This window comes from Zasmidium cellare, assembly GCF_010093935.1.
Source record: "Zasmidium cellare ATCC 36951 unplaced genomic scaffold M409scaffold_4, whole genome shotgun sequence".
NCBI lineage: Eukaryota > Fungi > Ascomycota > Dothideomycetes > Mycosphaerellales > Mycosphaerellaceae > Zasmidium > Zasmidium cellare.
The window spans coordinates 229,312-254,421 of NW_022986948.1; the positions used below are offsets into that span (position 1 = coordinate 229,312).

Below are 25,110 nucleotides of genomic sequence, written 5' to 3' on the forward strand. Positions count from 1 at the left end.
TCGGGAACTCCTCTTTACCAGTCTGCCTCATCACGTTGCTTCTTACCTATGTGTCACTCAAGGTCAGATGACTCATCTGTTCTGTCCATCAATCACGCAACTCATCAACAACAGGTGGAGTCGCCTCCACATCATGAAGTTTACTATTGAACAGAATGGCAACCACGGTAATACAACACAATGATCCGCAAGCAGTCGTCAGTCGGCTCTCGCCTTATCTTTCGAGGTCAGAGGACGATGAACGACCAGTCGTGTTAATGACATGTGGGATAGCCGGTATGACACCGCGTTCAAGATATGCAAGTCTTTTGATGTCTCTTCTCTAACAACACAAACAGGAGCTGGAAAGACAACGCTTTCAAAAGAAGTGTTGAGGACTCATCCGAATTTTCAGCGGCTCTCCATCGACGAGATCATTGCCTCTCGACATGGCATCTACAACATCGACTATGACCCAAGTCAACACGAGGCGTATTCAGAAGAAGCCGTTGATGAGTTCCAGGTGACACTCCAACGCCTTCTCGCTGGTCGTCAGGTCGACATCGTGCTCGACCGTGCATTCTACGCAAAGGAAGACCGCGACGACTTCAAAGCCCTTATCGAAAAGTCTAATGCGAGATGGGTCTTGGTTCACCTCAAAGTGGACGAATCGATACTTTGGAGGAGGATTGGTGAGCGAAGAAAGAAAGGGGTAGACGCCAATTGTGCTCTCGAGATTTCTGAAGATCTCTTCAGAATGTACGTCGATGGTTTTGAGCATCCTTGCGGTGAAGGGGAGATTGTTGTCGAATACACAGAATAATACTTATAGTGGCGACCTCTCATCATTCAATCCCAGAAGCAGTACACCCTTGTCTCAACGCTCTCCCGGACGTCCTCATTCTCAACGCCAGCGATAGCCGGAGAAGCGTGAATACAGCCCGCTGCAATGTTGTCATCGTCTGCAGAAGCGGAGTCGCAGAACTTGATAACGCAAACTTCGTCGGGCTTCTGCTCTGACATGAAGTACCACTTCAAAGCCCCGGGATTCTTGGGAGGAGTGTGCAGCCACGCCTTGACGACGTATTCGCCGTTCTCAGTGATTGCACTGGGCACACGAAAGTCGGTGATGGCCAGCTCGGACTTGGCGATGCTTCTGTAGTCGAGCACGGCAATGGGATCTCGCTTGACTGTTTTCAGAGGTCGCTGCAGAGCCATTAGTACGTCGAAACGTTTGAAGAGGAAGACTGGCTTACCCAGACGCTGTAAGAAGCGTATCTCGGGACTTTGACAATTGCACCTCTTGCTCTCATGTCTTCCGCTTCAATTGCAGGCTTAGCAGCTTCGGTGATGTCCTTCCTGCAGATGCGAATGGTGTCCCGGAAAGACTCGAGGATCTGATCGCAGTGTGCATGACGGGCAGGCTCGTTGGTGTCGCCACCCCTACCAGTCACTCGTATGGTATCAGCTTTAGTCGTGTAGCCTCGCGAAGGCAGCCTTACCTTGCACCCGATCTTTCGGCAACTTTGCAATTTCAGTATCGCTCCTGTCACCTCGGCGTCGAATGTGGTACAAGTCCTCTTGTGCCACCGCCAGCTTTCGCCGGAAAGTCATGTTGTGGATGACCGCTCGTGACGCTCCAGTGAACTTGAGCATCATGTCGATGACTTCTTTGGCATAGATATCTTCTGCATTCGTTCCCTCTAGAATCTCGTCTCGACCTAGTGAGAATTCATGGTTCATGTAGGTGAAGCCTTGAACATCGAGACCGGCGAGACCCTTGGCCACGTCTGTGGATGTTCGGAAATCATGGAGCTCCACGCTTTCATCTTTGGCAAGTTTGGCAGCTGGCCCTGCGTAGATGGCTCTCTCCTCAGCTGGCACCGAGAGATCTGGCTCGATGAAACGGATGGCGCCGTAGAATTTGGAAGACTCTGCTGCTTCGCCCATTTTTGTCTTGTATTCGACCTGTGGCTGTGGAATCCTGGCGGAAAGTGGACCTCACAAGGGTCTAATGCGAGTCGCTAAGGCAGAGCCGTATTTGTGGATGGTTGCTGTAGCGGGAGTGATGAACCGATCCTGAGTCAAAGAAGACTGCGGTCTCTGCTCCTCATAAGCAGTACTTCGATACGGGCAGATCCTTCGAAGTGGTGTGAGCGACCATGGATTCCTTGCGAGAACAACGCGGAAACTACCCTGTCGCTCGACTCATCTTTCTTGTTTGAACTTGAAGTTTGTCTGTACAGTAAGCGACATAGCCCTGGTCGAACCAAGGCGGGGAAAGTACATCGATACATGATCGCTCTCTATTCTACATACCGGAACCTGCCTGTCAATAGGCCATGCTGCTGGGGTGAAGACGGCACTTTGCGGGCTCCTCTCCAAGAAAGAAGAGATGTTGTCAGACCTCTTCTTCGTCGGCGCTTACAGAAGCCTGGCGCTCTATTCAATGTCAGTATGCGGAAGAAGATGTCTGAGATCGAGATGAAACTAGAGAGGCATGTCTTCACTAAGACATGACAAGACAGACCGAATGTGGATTCACTTACCAGCAGCTGCGGACGATTTTGAGCTCCCTCGCGATAGTGGCGATGGACTTTTGCGCGACGATCTACGTCGCCACCCATCTTTAGCGGGCTCATTCGGTGGAGTTGGTGGAGGCGTTATGACGGTCGATGCAAAGGCAAAAGGCTTGGGTTCAGGCGTTGATTCGCACTTGATATCGACATGGACGGTGTTTGCTCTCTCTTGGCCATCGGCTTGTGATTTTTGGCGCGAAGGAACAGATTCTGGGCTATGGGCCGATTGAAAGTCCGTTGATACTAGTATTGATTAGCCTGGACATAGTGCGATTGTGAGAGATATCAACCCAACAATTGACTTACCATCACGACCAGAATGTTTGCGGATGATACAGCTTACGTCGCGCAGCACCTTGAGCTTTTCCTGGTTCCTTCGTCGCTCAATGGCAACGCTCGTGGGCTCCGCAGTAAGGGCCTGCAAGACTTCGATGCCCAAGTCCGGCACAGTCATCGGAGTGAAGAGATCCAGCAGGCCATCGACTAAGCAATTCTCAATGGCAAGAGTGGCTACTGTTTCCATGAAAGTAAGGCCGGCGATCTGTTTGGTTAGTCGAGCTGCATAAAGAGAAATCATCTGATCAAACATACATGGTAATAGGCCTGCATGCAGTTCAATGCCTGTGATGCTGCCGCAAAATCGTTACTGGATTCATCTCTGGACCAGGCGCTGCTGTCTTTCTTGTCGTCCCTCGGCTCGGACTCGAGAGACTTTCGTTGACATATGTCTAGGAGTTGTGCTCTGTTCAGAGTAATTAAATGGCCTTTCCTGTACGGCTTGAGGAGCTCTCCCAGTTTCTTGAAGAGATCATCACGGATCGACTCCAGACGATCGGCTGCGAACTCGTTCATTATGGCGTTTGCTGTGTGCAGCGATGCAACATGTTCCAGAGCTTGGCGAAAAAAGTCTCCGACTTGCGTCCAACAACGATCGACGCACTCGTTGGAAAGAGCCTCCCATGGGCAAGATTGAAGGTGGAAAAGATGCGTCACGACTTCTGAGCTCAAAACCCCCGGCAAATCACAGCCTCTGTTCTGCTTCATGTATGTTGTTGTGCTGCGGAGGAAGCCGCTTCGAGATACCTCGATTGGTTCTGTCTCTCCAGCTCCGAGATTTGCAGTCACCGAGAGATCAATCGGAGCACTGTCTTTGGACTTTTGCCCTACAGCCTTGTCCTCTCTGATGAGAAATAGGTGTCCACGGGCGCCCATACAAGTCATGAAGTTGTCAAGAGTGTCCTGCAGCCTGGATCGGATTTTTCGAGACGCAATGGCATCTGCATCGTCTCCAGCATAGAACGTGCCGCCATAGTGTCCTTGGAGGCTGCCTTTGACAAGCTCCATCAGCTTAAAGCTGATCTCGGTTAAGTACTTCTGTTGTTCAGATGTCGTTGTTCGTGGTTGACCAAGCTTCTCCAAGACCATTTTGCCCGACCGAATACCATCGTCGATGCCTCTCGATATGCCTGGCAGACACTCACGGATCTTGCGGAGGAGCACCACGCTGAGGCGTGTTCTCAAAGATGCAATGCCACGACAATCCTTGGGCACTGCAGACCAGTTGCAACTTTCGAAGAATTTGGTTTCATGGGCATCTCGTTGATCGGATGTAGCGTCTCTGTGCTCGAATGATCTGTTCTTCAGCACATGCCAGCCTAGGCGGGGCGAAGAGGCGTTGCCCTGAGTGCGTTTGATCCACTCAATCTCGTTGTTTGAACCCGCGTCGACTTTATCTGGCTTGGTGATAATACCCAAAGTTCGTTCGCCAATCTGATCGTGATTTTTCGCGAGCTGTAGGACTTCTTGATTCGCTTTATTGTTATCTGCTGCGAGCACAGCAAGGATGATACTGCTCTTGTCGCTCATGTAGTCGTTCAGTATCTTTCGTACCACCGCAATGTCTTGTGATGTCTGTGTGTCACCCGATGTGTGTATCAATCCCGGAAGATCGACCAACGTCAAAGGAGGAAGATGAGGACCGCGAATTCGAGCCACGAGCTTGTCCGTGAGGAATGCACTTCTGCTTCTCTCGTGCCGCCGCAGTCTGTCTATGTGCTCTCCAGCAAGCTTGACCACTTTAGGAAAGTCTTCGATGGCCATCAGCTCTGCCGGTGCAGTGTAAGAGGAGATGTATCTCTTCTCATCCTCGGGCCGGTCTGATGCAGGGATCAAGGTGATTGAAAAGTCGGTAGTAGATGCTTTGCGGAGAATCAACTCAGAAGCAAAGCGTGTGCAGAAGGTGTCGGATGCTGGGAAGCTCACGCGCGAAATGGCTTCCAGAACAGAACTCTTGCCAGATGACTGATCGCCGCAAACGATGAGCTGGGGGAGATCGAGCTCGCCATCACCACACCCTTCCAATCGGAGCCGGTCAACAGCGTCCAGGAGTTCGATTTGTGCTGGTGATTGCAGTTGTTCGAGGGCGTCGGTAGGCATGCTCAGTTCGTTAGGTGTCTGAAGAAGGTGAAGTTGATTGCTCAAGGTTCTGTTGTTGGTAGTACTGATGTGACCGACGCTGTTTTTGAATGGACTCAATAATTGTCGCAGATATCTTAGGTTACTTATACCCAACTCAAGACAAGAATAGCAACGTATGTAGAAGGCTCACAAACCCTGCTTCTGTCGAGAGATTGGCATCGATCACATTCATTGGCCTTCAGGATCCAGTGTTGTGATTTGAAACAGGAATTGAATCAGTACCTTGTGCTGATGTACAGCAAATGGTGCTATTCGGCCACGAGGGTGCGCCTCACCAAGCGTAGCCGCTCCTGTGCCGCAGGTCTGCGCATTCCGGCGTAGGCGATGTAGCAGACTGAACTCCCAGGTGCATCTCTTGAGCGTCAAACGCTTGCTGTCCATTGTGCTAGGGGCAATCCGGGGGGCCGACGCTTGCCATGCACATGATGTGCAGTTCTCATGACTTCGACTATTCATAGAGAATCGTGCTATCTAAGCGCTGGCAAGAGAAAGTTGCTGGCTTGCTGCTGCTACACTTGCCAGAGAATTGGCAGGACGGAACATTGCTGCATCTGCTGCTGGTAAGCTGGATGTACTCCACGATGATGCTGTACCATTTCGTATTGGCGCGTGATATGTGAGTGTGCTAAGAGGAAGGAAAGGGGTCGAGAAGTCGGCGTTTTTGGAGTGGGCACAGCGGGAGCACCCGATTGGTCGCATCATCGAACATTCACTCATCCGGCGATACAATTCTCCGCTCCGGCCAATGCCCTCGTAATGAGATCCAACTCCAAAATGGACCACAACAGGAGAAAGCAGCATTACGGTGGCCTTGTACCAAATTCTCAAATGGACTCATGTGCGACATGGACGGCAAAGAGAAGTACAGCGTCCCTCAACGAGTGTCCAGCTACGCTCGATGACGGCAAATCTCTACGCTACAAGCCATTGTCAAGGTATCAGAATCATCAAGTACCGCTGTACGCTCTCACAACGGGCGATGTAGTTCCAATTCGAGCATCCCTGCGCTGATCGCAGAAGTAATCGTATTGTTTGGCATTCATCTCCTTCGAAGCCTCCGGAGCTCAGATCTAGCGGCAGCCGAAGTGCTCAAGAACACCCCAAAAACACTTTGAATGAGTTCGAGAGAGATGTATCCTCCATGACATACTAACGGTTTTCAATCTGTATTTCTCGACACGAAATCAGCCCGAGACCAAAAAGCCAAGACGCCAAGCGCTAGTTCATTCACTTACCGGATTTCAGCCACGCACATTGCAAAAAGCAAAACATTCAGCACCCGGTATTCCCACGGGGTCACCCACCGTAGTACTAATCAGGCGATTACGTGCTTAAATATGCGAGAGCGGACGGGATCGCTTGTTTTCACGCATCTGTGGCCGAATGTATAAGACACGCGCAAAGATATTAAAAGTAGGTAAAACAGTCTGACCACCCCTAGGGGTGACTGGGGGGTGCCCGTTCCCTACACGCCACTGAAGTACGCCGAATCTTTGGATGGCTTCTCAATTACCTGTGGCCGAATGTGACAAGTCAGCTTCTAGATTCAATAAGGCGTTGGTCAAATTTGATCACCACTAAAGGTGAAAAAAAAACCCCCCCCTTTCAACTGTCTACATATTTCGATGATCTGTTTAAAAGTTGCGTGCAGCCGAGTGTGGATGGCAAGGTAAAGATTTGCGCTCACGAGTGCTCATTGTCTCCTGCTGTTCAGTGCCGACTGGGCGCTCGAGAAAGGATTCGATCGCCGTGCGACCACTCTGGGGCTTTAAAGGAGGTCGTTCTCCTGCAGGTACGAGCGAGGGTGATGCCATTGAACGTCTCGTTTTCTTCCCCATGGTCTCCTGTAGTGATCTCGAATGATGTACATGTGAACATGACTAGATTGGCAGACTTCGCTCTGGATTTTCCGAGTGCTTTGGTCAATGTCACGACCTAAGATATATCCATCCCATCCAGACCTCCATATCAAACCAACCAACTATCCCCCTATCGAGGCTGCACCCTCACCTCCATCCCCTCCCACTTCGTCGGAAAACTCCCCAACTCAATCCACCTCCTCCCACCCGGCCCCTCCTCACCACCAAGCTTGTTCAACACCTCAACCTCGAAATTCAAATACAACCCCGCTAGTATTTTAGCCATAGCCACCCAAGCCACATTCTTCCCTGGACACTTCCTACTCGGGCCTCCAAACCCTAGATTCCGACTCTCCATCTCGCCCAGCTGTTCTTTGCTAGCTTCTAACCAACGCTCGGGTATGAAGGACGAGGTGTCGGCGCCAAAGACTTCCTCGCTGAGGCCGAGTTGTTTGGAGTTCATGCCCACAATGTACTTCGGTGGGATGTAGTACCCGTCGAGGACGATTCCTTCTTGCGGGACAATTCGGGCTAGGGAGACGGCGACGTTGGGGTAGAGGCGCATAGCTTCGTTCACGCATGCCTGTAGATAAGGGAGAGATAGAGTGGCGTCGTAGGGCACTGGGGTGTTTTTCTTGATCAAGCCAGATTTGACGGCATCTTCGAGCTCAGTCTGGAGCTTTTCGTATGCTGAGGGGTTAGAACCGACTGTGGCGACGACAGCAGCTAGAGTCCACGAGGTCGTGTCGATGCCGGCACCGATGTTGGTCATGGCCATATCTGTAGCCCATGATCGTCCAACGCCAGACTTGGTCTTGCTTACGATTTGAAGATCGTCGAGGATGCAAGGGGTGATGGTGTCTTCAATCGTGGGGACCTGAGGTGCGGTGGTACCCGACGTATCGTGCACCGTGTGTGCATTTGATGGCAAAAACTTCTCCGTCGAGATGGTCTTCGCTACGTCGCAGTGGGATGCCTTTTCGTCAGACTGAGATGCTATAGAGACGTCGTATTGAGCCATCTTCTTTCCCGCCCACTGCGCAGTATCGTCAGCATCAATCACAATACTACAATGTTAGATTTCAGAAATGAGCAGATGTAGACATACCGCATGCACCGGGAACGGACACCTAAACTGCGAAAAGGGCACATTCCTCTTCATCAACTCATGCTGCAACGCACACAACCAAGGAATAAACCCAATATACCCAATCCAACTCCACCGTTTCGCCATCGACTCCATCTGTCCCCCGTCATCGCCGCGTTCCACCGCTCCAAACGCCTCCCCAAACGTCATCTCACAGTAGATATCCACGCCGAGGTACTCGAGCTCGACGTAGAAATCCATGACTTGGCCAGCAAGACTTTGCAGTCGAGCGGCGAACCGACGGTCGTTGTTGTCGATGAGCTCTTCGTGTTTTCGGGCGTTGGCTGTGGAGTACACCGGGCCGAAGACGCGGCGTTGGAAACGGAGTTTGTCCATGTCGCTTTCGAGGAGCATGTTCAGGCGGTCGTAGTCGCGGGCGAATTGGTTGTGCACGGTGAGGAAGGGACTCCGACCCCAGGCGCGTGAACTGCCTGCGCCATAGACGGTTTTGAAGTACGCCGGGTTCGAGAAGATGACTTCATTCGGCGAGATACGCACGACGCTGCCATATTGCTGGTGGAGTTGAAGATCGAGGTTTGGGCGACGATTGTTCTTGCACTGGCAGAAAATCCAGAGGGGTGTAATACGAGCTAATAGAGGACCTGGTATGCCGGCAAGAGGGTGTAAGAAAAGGTTGTAGATGATACTAGCTGCGATGGTCGCCGCAGCGGCGAAGCTGATGTACGTGAGCCACATCATCTGCGCTGCCTTCAGGTTTGGATGACGGGTTCTGTGGACGACACGAGCTTTTGAAAGTAGATACAGTACGCACTTTTAACAGGTCATCAGTCAAAAGACATGATTGCCATAGCGTGTTGCTGTACGGTTCTGGCATTGCGTCAGCACACATCCATCAACCAGAGTGCTGACTGGAATTCTTACTTTAAACTTTCGTTCCCGCATACATAGACATTTCCGGGCAAGTGTAAGCAAATGCGAACTCTGTTGCAACATCATACCATTCGACTGACTCTCGCATCTACATTGGTTATACGCTCCATATCAGTGACCCATCCAGCTCTTCTAAAACGTAGTCTGGGCCAGTCTGCTCGCCGCGTTTCGTGCATCTACCCTGTCGTCATCATCATCCTCAGGCAACTTCCCGAGACTGCTCGCGCTGCTCGTAGCTCGCTTCCTACCGGTACCACCTTCAGTCGTCTCCTCTTCCTCGCCTTCTTCGGGCACGGCACCTGGTACACCTGGCACGTAACTGCCGCTGATGCTTCGGTTCAAGCCATCTGGTCGTCTTGGAACGCCTGACCACGCATCACCCTTGGGGCCTTGGCTCGATGCCATGCTAGAGCGTCGAACAACAGGATGAGCTTCGCGGCCAAGTCTACTCAGACCACCAGACGCGTCGATGTTGCGAACATCTGGGCGCACTTGTTCCAGGGTAGCGAGCGTGCGTCTCTCAGCTTCGATCTCTCGGATGACATATTCTCGAATACCAGATCTTAAATCGCCCGCGGTCCTGGCGAACCATTTACGTTTCTCGATCAACAGATTCTGCGTAACTCTTTGGGTCTTCTGCTGCAAATACGACTCATGACTTCTGGCTTCATCGAGTGCTGAGATTGCTTCGTCGACCTTGTCTCGTTTGACGCTCGAGCTTGCTTTGAGTCTATCAGCTGCCGCCAGCTTGCTTCGAGTGGACTGCTGTGCTTGGATGAGTTCGCGAAGTAAGATATGCCGGTTGGTGAGGGTCTCCTTGACGATATTTGCGTCGCTGCTGTGATATGCAAGAGGATCGGATAAAGTCGTTGCTTCTGCTGTGCCCTGCGCTGCGTGGAAGTCGCCAGTGTTCTGTACAACCTTGCCAAGCTTGCGATAGGCGTTGGCGAGGCCGGCATGCGCTTCTTGCGTTGACAGAGCTGCAACCTTCGTACCAAGATCAGACTCTGCGACACCCAATGCTGCGGATCTGTTAGCATCCTACCCTTACCCATTCGCTCAGTTCACTCACATCTCCTGTTCTTGACAACCTTGTCGATCTTCTGCTGACTGTCCATTGAACCCAAATAGAACGCTTTGACCACCGGTCGACTCTCCAAAAGCTCAGGTGTGTCATCTGGCGGCGGCGCGAATTGCTTGAGCACTTTCCTCCTCACACCGGTTGCAGGCTGCCTCTTTCTGACGACAGGGCTGTATCCAAAGTCGCTCTCCACAAAGAAGACCATCTCTTCGTCCCTCATTAGAACGTCATTGGAGCAGACCACGTTCAGCCACCGCTGCATATTAGACTTCGTCCGAGCTTCATCTTCATCGGTGCCAATACCAGCGCTGGTCGACGCAGGCGGGACTGCAGGTACGAGGGCTTCGGGGTTAGATGCTTGGAGGTGAGAAGCGAACTTTTGGAATTCAGAGTGTGTACGGCGGATGTCGCGGAATTGGGTAGTCCTGAATTTGGGGAGGTTGGTCTGACCGACTGTTAGTATTGTGGGCGTGAAACGTCTCTACTGTGCCATCACATACATGAACGTCAAACTTCAGAATAGGGTCCTTCTTCGCTGGTCGTTCCAATCCAGTGATCTTAGCTTGTAGCTTGTACTGAGGCATATGCTGTCTCTGCTGCTGCTGCTGTTGTTGCTGCTGCGGGACATTGTGGTATCTCGCCGACGCAGGCCTCCTATTCTCCTCGCCGGGTCCACGCTGCTGTTGCTGATCTGGGTTCTGCGCGTGCTGCTGCTGCCATTGACCCTGCGACTGCTCTGGCGTCCATCCACCTTCATGTGGCTGCTGGTAAGCTCCATTGGCGTGAGCTGCCTGCTCTCCTTCGACGCCAGGCACTTGCACCGCTGGAGCCGGCAGGTCCTCTCGCGGTATGTCGCCTCCAATGCTGGTGCGGCTGGCTTCTGGCGAGGAGGCCCAGGGCGAGGTCCCACTTGGATACTCCATGGTTGGGGTTCCCTCGCGATAGGCACCCTCGTAGAAGGCGCGCTCGGACTGGCGACGTTGGAAGCGCAGGTTCTGGGGCAGGTTGGGGACCTTTGCTTTGCCGGTGTGGGAATTGTTCGTGCTGCTGCTGGGGCCGGCGACGGCGTCACTCATCGCGGGCTGAGCGGAATGGCATGGTGGATATCGGGTATGCGAGGAAGCCTTGGCCAAGCTGCTGCCAGGTAGGTGCTGCTGCTGCAAACTGCATCATCAGTCGGCTGGCTCGAGCCGAGCCCTCGTTTCTCACTAGCGTCGGGTTCGGGGGCCAGATGAATATCAACCAGGAGACCTATCAACAGCTTTCATTTCCATCAAAATATCAATCATTTCGTTCAGTCCCAGCATTTCACGGCGTCACGGAGTTGTGGGATGGTGTTTCAATGCCTGTGTAAACGGCAATTCCCACGTGCCACTGCCTGGGCTCGAATCAGCAGGACTTTCACTACCACATCCGCAAATCGATCTCAGTCGATTAAAGATACCGCGGCTCAAGATGTCAAACGGACGAGAAACATCGGAATCATAGCCCACATTGATGCAGGCAAAACTACAACAACAGAGCGCATGCTCTACTATGCCAACTTTACTCGAAGATTAGGAGACGTCGATGAAGGCAGTACAGTGACTGACTTCCTTCCTGCCGAGCGAGCCAGAGGCATCACAATCCAGTCTGCAGCCATTTCATTCTCATGGCCGCCATCGCCAGGAAACAAGCAGCATCCATTCGCTCCAGGGACGCCAAGGTCACACATCCCCCACAACATCAACTTGATCGACACACCCGGACATGCGGATTTTACATTTGAAGTCCTTCGATCTTTGAGAGTGCTTGACGGCGCTGTGTGCATTCTGGATGGCGTTGCCGGTGTTGAAGCTCAGACGGAAAAGGTGTGGGCACAAGCCGCGGCATACGCCATTCCTAGGATTGTCTTTGTGAACAAGCTGGATCGTGATGGCGCTGCATTTGGGCGTACTGTTAAGGAAGTCGGCGCTAGGCTTGGTGCCTGGCCAGCAGTCTGCGGCATTCCGTGGTGGAGTGCAGACGGCCGACTACAAGGCGTTGGCGATGTTGTCGGGCTGAGAGGCTTGAGATATGTTGAAGGTGGCGATGGCAAGGAAATCCAAGCATTTGATTTGAGCAAGCTGCAAGGCGAAGACGCAAAGCTGGCTGAAGAATTGAAGACGGCTCGAGTTGCGCTCATCGAACGCTTATCCGAACACGACGATGAGATGGTCGAGAAATATCTCGACGCAGACGAAGATCATCTTGCTATCAGTGCAGGAGATGTCACTGAATCGCTGAGAAGATGTGTGTTGCAAACCCCACAACAAGTGGCTCCTATCTATGCTGGAGCAAGTTTCCGCAATGTTGGAGTCCAACCTTTGTTAGATGCGATCGTTGATCTCCTCCCTTCCCCTGAAGAACGACCTGATCCTGAGGTGAGCCTCGGCTCTGGTACGAAAGGCGGCTTGAGCGTCTTCCTCTCCGGCAAGCTCGTGGACGAGGCTACCACGCAGACAAAAGTATCAGGTAGAGCTCTCAGCAAAAATCAAGCAACAACGGCGCTGCAAAAACTGGAAGCATGTGCTTTGGCCTTCAAAGTGGTTGCGGATGCCAAAAGAGGAGTCCTCGTGTATGTACGAGTATACTCTGGCACGGTCAACCGTAACGCGGCGCTCTGGAACACGAATCTGCAGAATATGGAGCGCGCTCAGAGACTGATGAAAATGTATGCCAACGAGGCAGTCGATATCGACTCCATCCAAGCTGGACATATTGGAGTGATACCAGGACTGAGATTTGCCAGGACTGGAGACACTTTGATATCGTATCAAGGGGCGAATCCCAAGACTGGGCCTCCGCTACCCATTGGCAGTCTCCAACTACGACCCATCAATGTACCGCCTCCAGTCTTCTTCGTCAGTGTCGAGCCGAACAGTCTATCAGAGGAAAAGCATATCAAAGGATCACTGGCCTTGCTTCTTCGAGAGGATCCGAGTCTCTACGTGTCTTTGGACGAGGAAAGTGGACAGACCCACCTTGCTGGAATGGGCGAATTGCATCTCGAGATTGCCAGGGACCGTCTGGTTAATGATCTCAAAGCCAAAGCCAGGATTGGCAATATCGAAATTGGATACAGAGAAGCAATCACTGCCTCGAGTCCTGAGGTTACGGAAGTCTTTGACCGAGAGGTGGGAGGTAAGAGCTCCAAGGCTGCCTGCTCAGTGGCTGCCGAGCCACTTTTAGAGGAGGACGTGGGCAGTAATGCACACTCGATGGAGCTGCATGACAAGAACGTGCTGAGCGTGTCTTTCCCGACACTGCACGGAGATGGATCATCCATCGATCCAGATGAACCCGGACTACCAGAACACCTTCCCATACAGATCATCCTCCAGGCCCTTCAGAACGGCGTCTCTGCGGCCCTCGCAAGAGGTCCGACACACAGTTATCCCGTTCACTCCACTCAATTGCAAATCACATTCGACCCGGCTCAACACATATTCCCCAACACCACACCAGCAGCAATATCATCAGCAGCGCGATTAGCGGTCCAAAAAGCATTGAAACAGAGCGCAAGCGCTAGTGACAGCGTCCTAATGGAGCCTGTTATGATGGTCACTATCAGCGTCGATGAAGAAAGCATCGGTTCAGTCGTCCACGACATCTCCTCTGCCCGCGGCGGCAGCGTTGTCTCTCTGGGTTCAGAGGACAATCAAGAGCCCTCATCGTCAAACGAAATCGACGTCTCCAAAATATACGCTCCTGCAGACCCCTTCGCTGGCGGGCACGTAACGTCCGACATAGCGAGTGTGGGCAATGGGATGCGGCAGATTGTGGCGCGGGTTCCGCTAAAGGAGATGGTGGGGTATCTTAAGCATTTGAGGAGTCTGACAGGTGGCAGAGGGACCTTCACGATGATTGTGGATCGGTTTGAGAGGATGAGCGTACAGAGGCAGAGGGCTGTGCTGAATGAGATGAGGGGGGACTATACTTGAACATTGGTGATGGTCTTGTATGATGATTTACATCAGTACTCCGCTGATTGTATGATAAATAGGCCGTGTAACGACATAGACCGCCAATCCCTCCACCAGCTGCCACCAGTACCACCTTTTCTCCTTTCTATGATTCCACATCCCTCCGCCCAGACAGCGCCACCCCGTTCTCCTGAAACTCATACGTGCTCGGCACAAGCGGGCCCCCAACAAGAACATCGTACAATTGCTCCATGTTTCTCCTCGGAATTGGCCCTGCCCGCCATCTCGAACACAACCGCTGCAAATGCTCGATACACCAATCTTGCATTTCGACCGCATGCTTGAACTCCAGCGAATCTAATCGACCAGCGGCTCTCTCGCGCCTCTGAAGTCGACTCCACGTCCCTACGCACGCTTCCAAGGGCATGATCATCGTGACCGCGACGAGCACTTGTGCGGGATTTGGTCTCAGGGCGAAATCGAGACACTCTGCTATGAATGTTGCGGCGGAGAGTTCGGCTGCTTCGACTTCAGGGGCGAAAGTGCCGGGGAAGAAGAAGCGGGAGAGGGGGTGGGTGGTTAGCTTTTGCAAGAGGCCGCAGGTCATTAGTCTGCTAAGGGTGTACCGGGTTGAGAGAGTGAGGGCTGGGATGGAGTCGAAGGTAAGGGTGATGCCGCTTGGAGACGTGGACTTGTTGTGAAGGGGTGAAGAAGGCCGGCTCGTTGCTGTAACTGTCTTTTGGACCCAGCTGGCGTTCGCCGAATGGTAGAGGGCTTTGGCCAGGGTGCATGCTTCAGACATCTTTTGGATGTCGTCTTGGTCCTGCAGGCAGGCTCTGAGGGCGCATATAGTGCGTGGGATTCGGATCAGGAGGTCGTTGACGATGAGCGTGGCGACATCGATTGGAGGTGGCTCATCGAGAGAATACTGCGGGTTGGAAAAGGCCTCGAGTTGCGAGGGTTGGCCGAAGTGTAACGCTGCTGTGATCTGCAGGACTTGTCAGATGGGGTTGTTGCGTATACTGCATCGCAACGAGTGAAGGGATGGATGTTACCTCGTGATCGCATATCAAGCTCACAGCCTCCTGAACAACTCGATCCTCTGGCTGATCTTCGAAGTAGGCCTTCAGCAGAAAGCAGATCCCTTGTAAGTGCGGTATGTACCGCCATGTAGCAATGCCCGCGAAGTTCTGTTTTGACACACGTCAGAGGCGAAGTCACACCAGGCCCACTGCACTTACTTCTGCAGCAAAATGCAGCATCACCGCCAGAATAAGAGCTTGTTTATCTTCATCCTGCTGACATAACTCAATGCTGGACTGCAGACTTCGAAGCGCTGTCGAGCCGATCTTGCTCGCACGAGCCAGACTGAGGTCAGAATGGCCATGCTGAAACGCCACCACGGTTTCGAGAGCGTATTGCGAAGCCAAATCAATACATTCGCCGGTACCAGTGCTGCTCGGCCAGCCGAGCCTGATCCAGGGACCCAAGGGCGCTAGGTTCAGTGCTGCATAACCGAAGATCGAGCCCAGATTCGAGGCGATCTTAGCTCGAGCGTCCCGTAGAAGAGGGCCAGGGGAGCAAGGTCTCACAGCTTGGAACGTGAAAAATTCCCCGTGGCCTTCTTGAGCCTTGTATTGATATTTGAGGCGTAGCATGATACTCGTCTCCTCGTTCTGAGCATCATCATTGAGCTCTACCACCCCGACTTGTACTGGCAGCTTTTTGTCACCGTGGATGAAACCTCGTTCAACGTAATGGCACGGCCGGCGTTTGATTCTGCATGCTCCGCACATGGGCCGTTTCTCGTCGCACTAGAACAGAGTTAAGCATTGGTCAAGCAATGGATATACGCCCTCTTCCCGCAATTTTGTCATCATCGTCCCAGGGACACGGTAACAACAATCCCAGATCATTACTCAAGTGGACAATGCCATGTGAACCATGATCTTCCGCTACACGGAGGACATTCCCATTGGACCAAAAATCGAAGGATTGCAGTCTTCCAGCATTCAGAAATGCAACAAACGTACCTTGACTTTCCTCCTCCGACACGTCTCGCACTTCCCATGTCTGGTCATCGTCGCTTACAGGAGCCGAAAGCTTTGCGGCATCGTCGCGCGCCGAGAGGGTATGTAGATAAATTTCGCAGCAGTGGCCCTACGAAGCTGGGCAGCTGAAGTCGTGGGGGTGAGTCGAAATGACGCTCGAGCTGAAAGCGGAAGTTGCAGTCGCGCTAAAACTCGCAATTTCTTGTGACACTGCAGGAGCTTTTTATACGCATTCTTCGAGCACGACGTTGGAAAAGAAGAGTGTAGTCCCACCAGAGGCTGAAGCATAGCATACAAAAGAGTATAAGTAGACATAAGAACTGGCACAGGCGAGATATCTGGGCACGAATACGAAAACGAGCGTCTTGGCGGCACTTGATGTTGTGATGCAGACGATGAGGGCAAATTTGTACTCGATGCTACGAGAAGCTCGACAATGCCGCTCTTAATACGGTATTTTGTCAACAAGCCAGTCCACAGAGCATTGGTGCCGTCGGCGTACATTCTCCATTGCTCAGTCGCTGCGAACAGCTAGAAGCCCGCTGATGCAGCAGATACCCATTGCATCAGTCCCTCAGTATAGCCATCAGGTCTTGAACATTTGAAGTCACCAATCCATGTCCATGACAAGGCATTGAGAGAGAGAGTGTGTGTGGGAAGTGTCATCGTTCTTGCCCTATCGAGTAAGCCGATGCGCCAAGACCTGTAGAACCTTCGACTCTCCCAAGATCGAGGTCGCCTTTGGATAAGAGACAGTCGTCGAAGTGTTTAGCAGGGCAAAAAGCGTACCTGCCAGCCTCGTGCAGCCCTGGCATACGCTGTGGCGCGTTACGTTACAAGCCAGAACTGGCTATATCTGCCCAAAAATTGATATGGGGTTGAACTCGACCAAAATGAGGGTGCAGGAATCACCATGAGCGTACTCATCTGATATCCCCGCCGGGGATCGAACCCGGGACTAATACGATACGTATGTGAGCGATTGGATCTACACGGGCTAGTGTGGTGCAGCTTACCCTTGTCCGTGTGAAGGACACGTCATACCACTAGACCACAGAGACTTGATTTAACACAAGCTGATTGGTGAAATACAAAGCCCGTTCAATATATATAGCTAGATGTTTATTTGCTTGGGATTCTATTATGCGAGACATCGGCACCGGAAGGCTGTGCAAGGCTCCAACGATGTCGATAGCGATATGCAAATCCTGGCGAGGTCGTTAGCACTTTTCAGATCTTCAAAGGTTATCCTTGCGACGCGAAATCGTTCAATTCTTGCAGCCAACCCCTCAACAGCTCTCCACCTCACCGCAATGTCGACCTTCACCCTCTTAAACACCAAACCACCCTGCGAAGTCAGTCTTCCACAAGACTTGACAAAGGATCAGCTCCTCAATTTTCCAGCCTTCAAAGTATGGTCCAAAACGATCTTCCACTCGCTCTCACTGCAATCGAACCCGAGCCATGAATTCCACAAGTCGCCCTTTCAGCTCAAACGTATCACAGTCCAGAGCGTGGACTGGTTCGGCCATGGAGAAAAGAAGAGATTGGGATTCTTGAAGCTCCAAACAACAGTAGAGAACGACAACGGAGAATGGCTGCCGGGAGCAGTCTTTATGCGTGGAGGGGCAGTCGGCATGCTGCTGATCCTGCAGCCAGACGACGTACCGCAAGAGAACGAAGAAGAGAAATATGTGATCTTGACGACACAGCCTCGCATAGCGGCAGGAAGTCTCAGTTTCACGGAGATCCCGGCTGGAATGCTGGACGACGCCGGGACGTTCTCTGGCGGCGCTGCGAAAGAGATCAAAGAAGAGACGGGGCTGGAGGTGGATGCGAGCGAATTGCTGGATATGACTGCTCTGGCGATGGAGAATGAGCAGAGAGGAGAGGAGATTGCAAAGGGCAGCTTCTCGTCGCCGGGAGGCTGCGACGAGTACATTCCTCTCTTCCTGTACCAGAAACGACTGCCAAGATCAGAGCTGGAAGAGTTCAGAGGCAAGCTGACGGGACTGCGAGATGAAGGCGAGAAGATCACGCTCAAAGTCATCAAATTACACGATCTATGGAAAGAAGGAGCCCGCGATGGGAAGACCTTGGCCGCGCTGGCGCTTTATGAAGGTCTCCGACGAGAGGGCAGGATATGACTGAGGCCACGACAAATTCCGCGAATAGAAATGATAAAGTTCTTCTTCTTCTTCAGAGATACCCCCGGTATGGATGGTAAGGCATTCGTCTTCGTTTCTTGTCATACAAGCTCGGCCGTACATATTCCGTTCCTAATTCATTCATAACTTCTTAACCAATGCCACCGGGCCGTCGTAAACGTGCCTACCTTGGACGATGTATGTGATCATTGCCACGATGATGACAGCCATGAAGATCACAGGTGCCCAGTTGAAGGACTCGACGTCTACTGGCCTAGAAAGACGTATGTCAGCACAAAGAATTCTTGTGATGAAGAGGCAAACTTACGTCGAATTTGGCCAGAACGTCCAAAAGCAGGCAAACACCGAATAGCACATGGCAATGATGTTAATCGGCAAGCCGAGCTTGCCCAGCGACCATCTGGCCTTGGGTATCGATGCTGGATCGCGGATCTTTCGATACACAATGCATGAGATGCAGATGGCATAAGACGCCATGAGCGACGAAAGTTGCAAGCTGAGGATTGCATTGAACGCCGCATTGGAGCCCAGGTTGATCAGTGATAGCAGTACTGTACATGCCAGTGTCAACAGCGTCGCATTGACGGGCACATGCACCCTGGGATTCATTTTCGATATCCAGCCTGAGAAAGGGAGCCCTTTGTCACGAGCGAAGGACCAAGCTTGACGTGCACAGGATGCTGTGAAGGAGACGTTGCCGACCATTAAGCACCAGACTGCGATGACCGTGAGAATTTTGGTACCGACGTTGGTGTCGGGCATGGCGACCTGGAACATGTAGAAGAACGGATATCCAGTTGGATCGTTCAAAGCATCGTCGACGGACGGGATCGCGAACAGGATGGAGACCAGGAAGATCAGACCGGTTCCGCCATTGATGTAGAATGTCCACATCATGGACCGAGGAACGGAAAGACCAGCATCAGACACTTCTTCGCTGTACGCAACAGTCAGAACCCAATCGTATGGCCTTCTTCCTGTTCCAATACTTACCTCATATGAGCAGCCGCGTCTGAACACCCCAGGGAAGCAATTGCACTGATTTGCCCAACCATCAAACTTAACGGTATGGTCGACCAGCCACCAGCGTTGGTGAAATGCAGGAAGACTTCGCTCGCAGGTGGATGAGGCGCAAGCACCCACAGTGTCACTACCACAGCGACGAAGCCAGTGATATGAAGCACCATGGAGATATTGTTCAATATTGGGAAGCACCATGATCCCCAGATGTTGAACACAGCTGAAACCACCACAACAGCCAATACGCACAGGGTGCTCTGCCAGTTGGGTGCCGTATATGATGGATAGTTTACCATGGCCAGACATTGGATGACGGTCCCGGCTAGGAAGAATCCGGAGGCGTTGCCGGCCTGATATGACATCGAAGACAGCCAACCGGTGGTGTAACTCAGGAACTTCTGGTATTTGGCTGGTGCGAACTCGGATACCCTAGGAAGGATTAACACGCATGGTCTCCGCCGAGTCATATAATATCCTCACCAATGGTACTGTCCTCCGCTGGTTGGTGCAATACTCGCCATCTCTGCCATGCTCGCAATGATCAACCCAAAGCCTACTATTGTCCACAAATAGCTCTACAGAGACCGTCAGCCGTCGCCCAGAATATCTTATTGCTTCAACTCACCCAGAAAAGCCCAGCGAGCCCACCATCAACCAATCCTTGCGTATTTGCTGTCAACAGAAACTCCCAAGTAGCCATGATGACGCATGTAAACGACAAAATCGAGAACTGTCTGAACACTCTCCTCATCTCTTGTCGTTTCCCCATTCTTGTCATGTCATATTTGTCGAAGGACGTGACCTTGCCTGGATCGACAAGGTCTGTGTCAAGCCAGTCTTCCTGTGGTGCCGCATTCGTCCGCATGCTCTTCGCGCTCTCGTGGTAAAGTTCTGATAGCTCGTGCGCATCTTCGCGCGGTCTCCTGGTATGAGGGGTCAACATTTTTGGGTGTTCCGGAGGAGGCGACATCGCGGTCGCGTGGCCGGAGTCTTTTGCAGGAGAGAGCATCGCGGCTCAGGTTAGAGTCTTGATGGAAGCATCTGGCACGAGCAGAGAGTTGCAAGGTCGTACACCTACAACGGATCCCGAGTCTGCGCAGCAGATGTGAAGCATGTACTACCTTGGGGGAGAAGCTTGGTACAGTCTCGCCATTCTTCAACGACAAGAGCTCTTGCGCCAGGATTTCTTGCCTCTAATGTGGTGGACCTACAGTACTAACCTGCGGAAAGCCGGCCATTGATCCGATACTGGACGATTTGCCCCAATAGCAGTTCGTTCGAAAGGACCATCCAGGATGTGCCAGACTAGAGGCAGCTCGCCTTCTCCAGGGAAATGTCGGCTCCGGAAACGCCTTGGCCAGCTCGTCAGCAGTGACAAGGTTATTAAAGTGGACCTATTGTCCAAATCGCAAGACCTGCCACTCGTTGGAGATGAATGTGCTGCTGTTCGCTTGTTTGGGCACTGCTTCACTCCGAGACGATCAGGCCAATCCTTTCAGCATCCCAGCGTTTTCTTCACCGGCAAAGGCGCTTAAATGCTTCCGGTTGATGTTGTCATCGGGCCTCCCGCGGATCTTGTGTGCCTTATCTCAAGACTTCGTGGTTGTTTCTCCAAGCTTTCCCACGCTTTGCACATCTGGGCTTGGGCGCTGCTCTACGGCGTCGACATGCTTCTTCTGTGACAGTTCCGAGATCCTCGCGGCAATCATGTCGGGGCGTCTTGATAATGGAGCCACGCCATTTTGGTCGGAGGTCGGATATGTATGTCTCTCCTGCGAAACGCGCCAAAGCCTTGGCCTTTAATATGTTTCCTGTACCTCGGTACCGCCCACGTGGCAAAACTCTACGCATGTTCTCCATTCAGGAGAAGGATCCATCAATTCTGCGTCCCTGTCAACGCGTGACTGACCTTGCTGCGTACGAATTGATTGTCTGATGGAGCGATATGCGTTCAATGTGCGACTGTCAATGTCCCAACGCCTCCAGGATGTCCCTCGTATGCAATTCCTCAAGCGTGGCGTCCGCGCGGAACACCCCAGGCTGTCATTTTCCCCATGCCTCTAGCTGCGCGCTAAGAGCGAAATGTCTAAGGTAGGGTTGGATGAGAATCGCATAGCAGGCGGGTATAGAGAGTTCCATTGGCGAGGTAGGCGGCGAACATCGGTGCCTGCCGCGAAACGAAGGAGATCCTCTCGAGACGACACGCAAGCAAGACAAGCAACTGCGTGATCGGCTTCCACCCTGAATTCAAATGAAGAGCTCAATACTCGGCAAAAGGTCTCCATTGCCTATCTGTGGCATGTCCGACCCGACGTTCCGCGATGCAGACTCTTCCCAAGGCGGCCAGGTTCTTCTTCAACGGCCGAAAGAGGTTTACCGATTTCTTTACTCCCTTGTCTATTCGACATGTGAGACATGATCTCACTGGCACTCTGGCAGCCCAACCGGTGTTCAATGTTGACCGGGTCGCTGCTCTTCAGCCCTTCTTTCTTACACAGGTGTACTTGGACACTGACTGGCAACTGCCAATGCCACATTTTCTCAACAGTAATGAACATTGACGTTTGAACGAATGAATCGAATGATACAACGATGGCGGAAATAGATACCTCAAACTGGACGCCAGGGACGCGATACTTCACTCAAATCACTGACGAAAATCACTCCGGATGGCTATACATCATCACGCTCCTGTCCTTCATATATGTGGTGATCGCTTTCGTGATTCGCTTCATTGTCAAGTATGGTGAGTTTAAAGCACAGAAACAACACACCTGCTATTGCTAACAACTCCAGGCATGTACGGTTACGATGATTGGGCTCTTCTGGTATCAACGGTCCTCGCAGTCGGCCAGTACATTGCAGTCCTGGCTGGTCTGAGCAAAGGTTTGGGGAAGGGCTCGACGCTGCTCAGCCGTGGCCAAATTGAAGATATCCAGAGAGTAAGCAGTTTGACTGACATCTTCATTGATCAATGCTTACAGTCATGCAGTACGCGGCTTCGTACTCGTTCCTTTACATTCTCGCACATTGCGGATCGAAGATATCGACAGGGATCCTCACCCTTCGCCTTTTCGAAAACGGCCGTACTCGAAATACCTACCTCTGCTGGTTTCTTGTAGCCGCATCTGCGGCATTCGGGCTGGGCTCTATTCTATCGCTGGCGGTAGGCTGTACAAACCCAGCATTTCCAGTCATTCCAGGCCAAGATGCTGCTTGTCCAAATAGAGTGTGTGGCATTCAACCTCTTCTCTGTCGAAGAAGTACTAACTGGTTTCTACTGCAGATCGCACGCTGGCAGATAATCCTCGCTCTCGACGTCATTACCGAAACACTCCTCGTCGTCGTGCCAGTATTCCTTCTACTCGACATCCTCATCAAAAGGTCGGCCAAGATCACCGTCACAATCGTCTTTGGGGTTCGTCTTGTGGACATCATCTTTGCTGCATTGAATCTGTCCAGAGTCACCTCTGTCATAACCGATCCAGATCCCCCTTTGACCATTGTGCCATCCCTTATTTGGACCCAGGCAGAGCTCCTATGGTCCATTCTCGCGGCTTCGCTACCCTGCTTGAAAACGTTCATGCGTCCGTTCGACAAGATTGACGAAGAGACGTGGAGATCGAACAACAACATGTACTCGTCCGGGCGCTCGGGGCGTAGCTGGAAAGATACCAGGGTTAGAGATGGTGCGGTGCCATTGGACGCCGTCAAGGGACATAAGGAGGGAGTTTTGCTGAGTGCTTCCGGAAGCGACAGCCGATCGCTCGGACTTCGTCCAGAGAATATCATGCACAGTGTTGAGATATCTCATCCAAGCAATACGGATGCTGAGTCTGAAGGACGAAAGAGCTGGGGAAGTCAAGAGCGGATAATCAAAGCACAAACGGATTTTGAGATACGCAGAGAAGGGGGAAGGGATCCTTATGAGATACCGTGAGTTGCTTGTGCCAGGGACTGCAATACTCACGAATAGACACATAAGTTGCTAATATAGTCTTTCAAGATCCCTATGAAGCTTAACATCTCACTCTGATGACCGACTCCAGTTGCAGTCAATCAATAGCTTCACGTCTGTCAAACTCTAAGCTAAGCCTGCAGGCGGAGGAGCTTGCTTTTCTCCTGCCAGCTCACCCGCGAAGTCGCTACTCACAGATAGTGAGTACATGTAATGGAGTCAGCTCACTCGAAATTGTATCACACGGCAGATCTCGATGGACTGTTCGGCGGCTCGAAGCCATCCCATGGACGCATTTCGATATCCACCTTTGAAAGACGCGAAAGGAGAGATCAGATTGATTCAGGCTTTACAGACGGAGACGAAGGATGACCTTCAATACACAATGTCGACGTTCAAGCTGGAGACGGACATCCTACCACATTTCCAAGCAATCTCATACACTTGGGGTGACCCTCACGACCAAAGGCAGATCCTGGTAAACGGAAACCCGGTCTTGGTCCGCAAGAACTGCCATTACGCATTGTGGCAGGCAAGGCTTCACCACGAAGGCCACATCTGGATCGACTCCGTCTGCATAAATCAGGAAGATCCACAAGAAAAAGGTAGTCAAGTATCCATAATGGCTCGAATTTTTGCATCCGCCACCAAAACAGTGGCCTGCATCGGGCCACAGACCGACCACAGTCGCTTCCTATTCGATCTATGCCGCGAGTCAGATGAACTGGAGACAACGACTATGGGCACGCTTGAGCCTCAAGAGGCAGAGTACCGGGCGAAAGATTGGCTTGCGAGTAAAGATTTGGATCGCATTTGCGAAAGCATATCCAAGTTTGGCAATCGGCCGTACTGGAGCAGACTCTGGATCGTGCAGGAACTCCACGCAGCGACTACAATCAGTTTCTGCTGTGGCGAGGATACGATGGAGTGGGACATCATGCGAAAACTCCAGGCGATTTACGACTTTTTGAAACAGAAAGACGTATCGCCAAAGGTGGCATACGACATTGAGGCAACGCCGATGATCAATCTCATTCGCATCCTGAACAATATCGGCGGCATAGGGACTCGTGGCCTCCTGACTCGTCTCTGGAAGCTGGAGTGCGAGGACAAACGAGATCGAGTCTACGGGATTCTGAGCATGGTCGAGTGGCCTTCGGCCTGCGCCCCTATTGTGCCGGACTACCAGAAAGATGCTGTCCAGCTCGCATTAGACTTCATGGACTATATTCTCGCCTCAGGCGGCACCCTCCGTCACATTTCTGCGTTGCTTCAGGCCCTGGGCATCACAGATTCCATGCTTCCCCAGGTCAATGCGAGCTCAAAGCCTTGCGAGTGGTACTGCTATGGTTTGGAGCGAGCATACAGAATCTCCACAGACTCCTTTGGTGAATTAAATATACGATTTCAAGCCACAAGGTCTAGAATATGGTCCTCGAGGTATTTGCCGCTTGAGAGCCCGAGCCATCATGTACGAACGGTGCTGTTTTCGAACACCCGAATCGAAGCCGCCCTTGTCAGTGAATATGTCCAAGAGGGCGACATCATCCTCGTCGGCGGCCCGTACGCAATCTGTGTGAGACCCCTCTCGGACTCTACAGAATTCGAATGGCTAGGCCCGGTACTGATGTCAGAACACTTATTGAGAGTTTCCTCGACGCGTGACCGTCTCCCTACCCATCGGGAGGGTAAAGGAACTCGCCTAGAAGATCTGCATTTCCGATTTCAGCTGACCAAGGAGGAGATTTTGATGCTTGCCACGGACGATAGCGAGCATTTCGGTCGCTTAGTATCTGGTGGGTTGCCCAGCGTGGGCAGGAGAGTTCAAGTCGGCCACAGAGGCCACAGCATTCTTCATAGTGACCAAGACTGGTCGGTGTATGTCACACAGCTTGCTGATCAATAGAATACCCGATGAACCTCGAGATAGGTGGCCTCAAAGATGAAATAGTGAG

The 25,110-nt window shown here is 52.1% G+C and overlaps 11 protein-coding genes and 1 non-coding gene across 12 annotated transcripts; 5 read left to right on the forward strand and 7 right to left on the reverse strand.

The window, feature by feature from the left end:
* Nucleotides 1-155: 155 nt before the first annotated feature.
* M409DRAFT_17925 (uncharacterized protein) lies at nt 156-802 on the forward strand (the record flags this gene model as incomplete). The annotated part of the gene is made up of 2 exons (XM_033804278.1): nt 156-276; nt 339-802. The coding sequence occupies 2 exons, from the start codon at nt 156-158 to the stop codon at nt 800-802; spliced, it is 585 nt and encodes a 194-aa protein (XP_033672577.1).
* A 26-nt stretch (nt 803-828) lies between these two features.
* M409DRAFT_50350 (uncharacterized protein) lies at nt 829-1,929 on the reverse strand (the record flags this gene model as incomplete). The annotated part of the gene is made up of 3 exons (XM_033811513.1): nt 829-1,185; nt 1,236-1,432; nt 1,482-1,929. The coding sequence occupies 3 exons, from the start codon at nt 1,927-1,929 to the stop codon at nt 829-831; spliced, it is 1,002 nt and encodes a 333-aa protein (XP_033672578.1).
* A 591-nt stretch (nt 1,930-2,520) lies between these two features.
* Nucleotides 2,521-4,994, reverse strand: M409DRAFT_63305 (uncharacterized protein; the record flags this gene model as incomplete). The annotated part of the gene is made up of 3 exons (XM_033815532.1): nt 2,521-2,801; nt 2,865-3,099; nt 3,150-4,994. 3 exons carry the CDS (start codon nt 4,992-4,994, stop codon nt 2,521-2,523), a joined length of 2,361 nt encoding a protein of 786 aa, XP_033672579.1.
* A 2,031-nt stretch (nt 4,995-7,025) lies between these two features.
* Nucleotides 7,026-8,738, reverse strand: M409DRAFT_63306 (uncharacterized protein; the record flags this gene model as incomplete). Its single annotated transcript, XM_033815533.1, has 2 exons — nt 7,026-7,772; nt 8,004-8,738. 2 exons carry the CDS (start codon nt 8,736-8,738, stop codon nt 7,026-7,028), a joined length of 1,482 nt encoding a protein of 493 aa, XP_033672580.1.
* Nucleotides 8,739-9,065: 327 nt separating this feature from the next.
* On the reverse strand, nt 9,066-11,090 carry M409DRAFT_63307 (uncharacterized protein; the record flags this gene model as incomplete). Its single annotated transcript, XM_033815534.1, has 3 exons — nt 9,066-9,955; nt 10,006-10,459; nt 10,515-11,090. 3 exons carry the CDS (start codon nt 11,088-11,090, stop codon nt 9,066-9,068), a joined length of 1,920 nt encoding a protein of 639 aa, XP_033672581.1.
* A 450-nt stretch (nt 11,091-11,540) lies between these two features.
* On the forward strand, nt 11,541-13,976 carry M409DRAFT_63308 (uncharacterized protein; the record flags this gene model as incomplete). The annotated part of the gene is made up of 1 exon (XM_033815535.1): nt 11,541-13,976. One exon carries the CDS (start codon nt 11,541-11,543, stop codon nt 13,974-13,976), a length of 2,436 nt encoding a protein of 811 aa, XP_033672582.1.
* A 127-nt stretch (nt 13,977-14,103) lies between these two features.
* On the reverse strand, nt 14,104-15,616 carry M409DRAFT_17931 (uncharacterized protein; the record flags this gene model as incomplete). Its single annotated transcript, XM_033804279.1, has 3 exons — nt 14,104-14,946; nt 15,014-15,148; nt 15,200-15,616. The coding sequence occupies 3 exons, from the start codon at nt 15,614-15,616 to the stop codon at nt 14,104-14,106; spliced, it is 1,395 nt and encodes a 464-aa protein (XP_033672583.1).
* A 1,324-nt stretch (nt 15,617-16,940) lies between these two features.
* On the reverse strand, nt 16,941-17,070 carry M409DRAFT_t12. Its single transcript has one exon. It is a non-coding gene; the product is annotated as a tRNA-Val (tRNA).
* A 252-nt stretch (nt 17,071-17,322) lies between these two features.
* On the forward strand, nt 17,323-18,156 carry M409DRAFT_17932 (uncharacterized protein; the record flags this gene model as incomplete). Its single annotated transcript, XM_033804280.1, has 1 exon — nt 17,323-18,156. One exon carries the CDS (start codon nt 17,323-17,325, stop codon nt 18,154-18,156), a length of 834 nt encoding a protein of 277 aa, XP_033672584.1.
* Nucleotides 18,157-18,297: 141 nt separating this feature from the next.
* On the reverse strand, nt 18,298-19,975 carry M409DRAFT_63310 (uncharacterized protein; the record flags this gene model as incomplete). The annotated part of the gene is made up of 5 exons (XM_033815536.1): nt 18,298-18,430; nt 18,485-19,114; nt 19,171-19,626; nt 19,678-19,772; nt 19,823-19,975. The coding sequence occupies 5 exons, from the start codon at nt 19,973-19,975 to the stop codon at nt 18,298-18,300; spliced, it is 1,467 nt and encodes a 488-aa protein (XP_033672585.1).
* Nucleotides 19,976-21,789: 1,814 nt separating this feature from the next.
* On the forward strand, nt 21,790-23,137 carry M409DRAFT_63311 (uncharacterized protein; the record flags this gene model as incomplete). Its single annotated transcript, XM_033815537.1, has 4 exons — nt 21,790-21,943; nt 21,994-22,139; nt 22,190-22,426; nt 22,484-23,137. 4 exons carry the CDS (start codon nt 21,790-21,792, stop codon nt 23,135-23,137), a joined length of 1,191 nt encoding a protein of 396 aa, XP_033672586.1.
* Nucleotides 23,138-23,540: 403 nt separating this feature from the next.
* Nucleotides 23,541-25,061, forward strand: M409DRAFT_17935 (uncharacterized protein; the record flags this gene model as incomplete). Its single annotated transcript, XM_033804281.1, has 1 exon — nt 23,541-25,061. The coding sequence occupies one exon, from the start codon at nt 23,541-23,543 to the stop codon at nt 25,059-25,061; it is 1,521 nt and encodes a 506-aa protein (XP_033672587.1).
* Between the last annotated feature and the right edge of the window lie 49 nt (nt 25,062-25,110).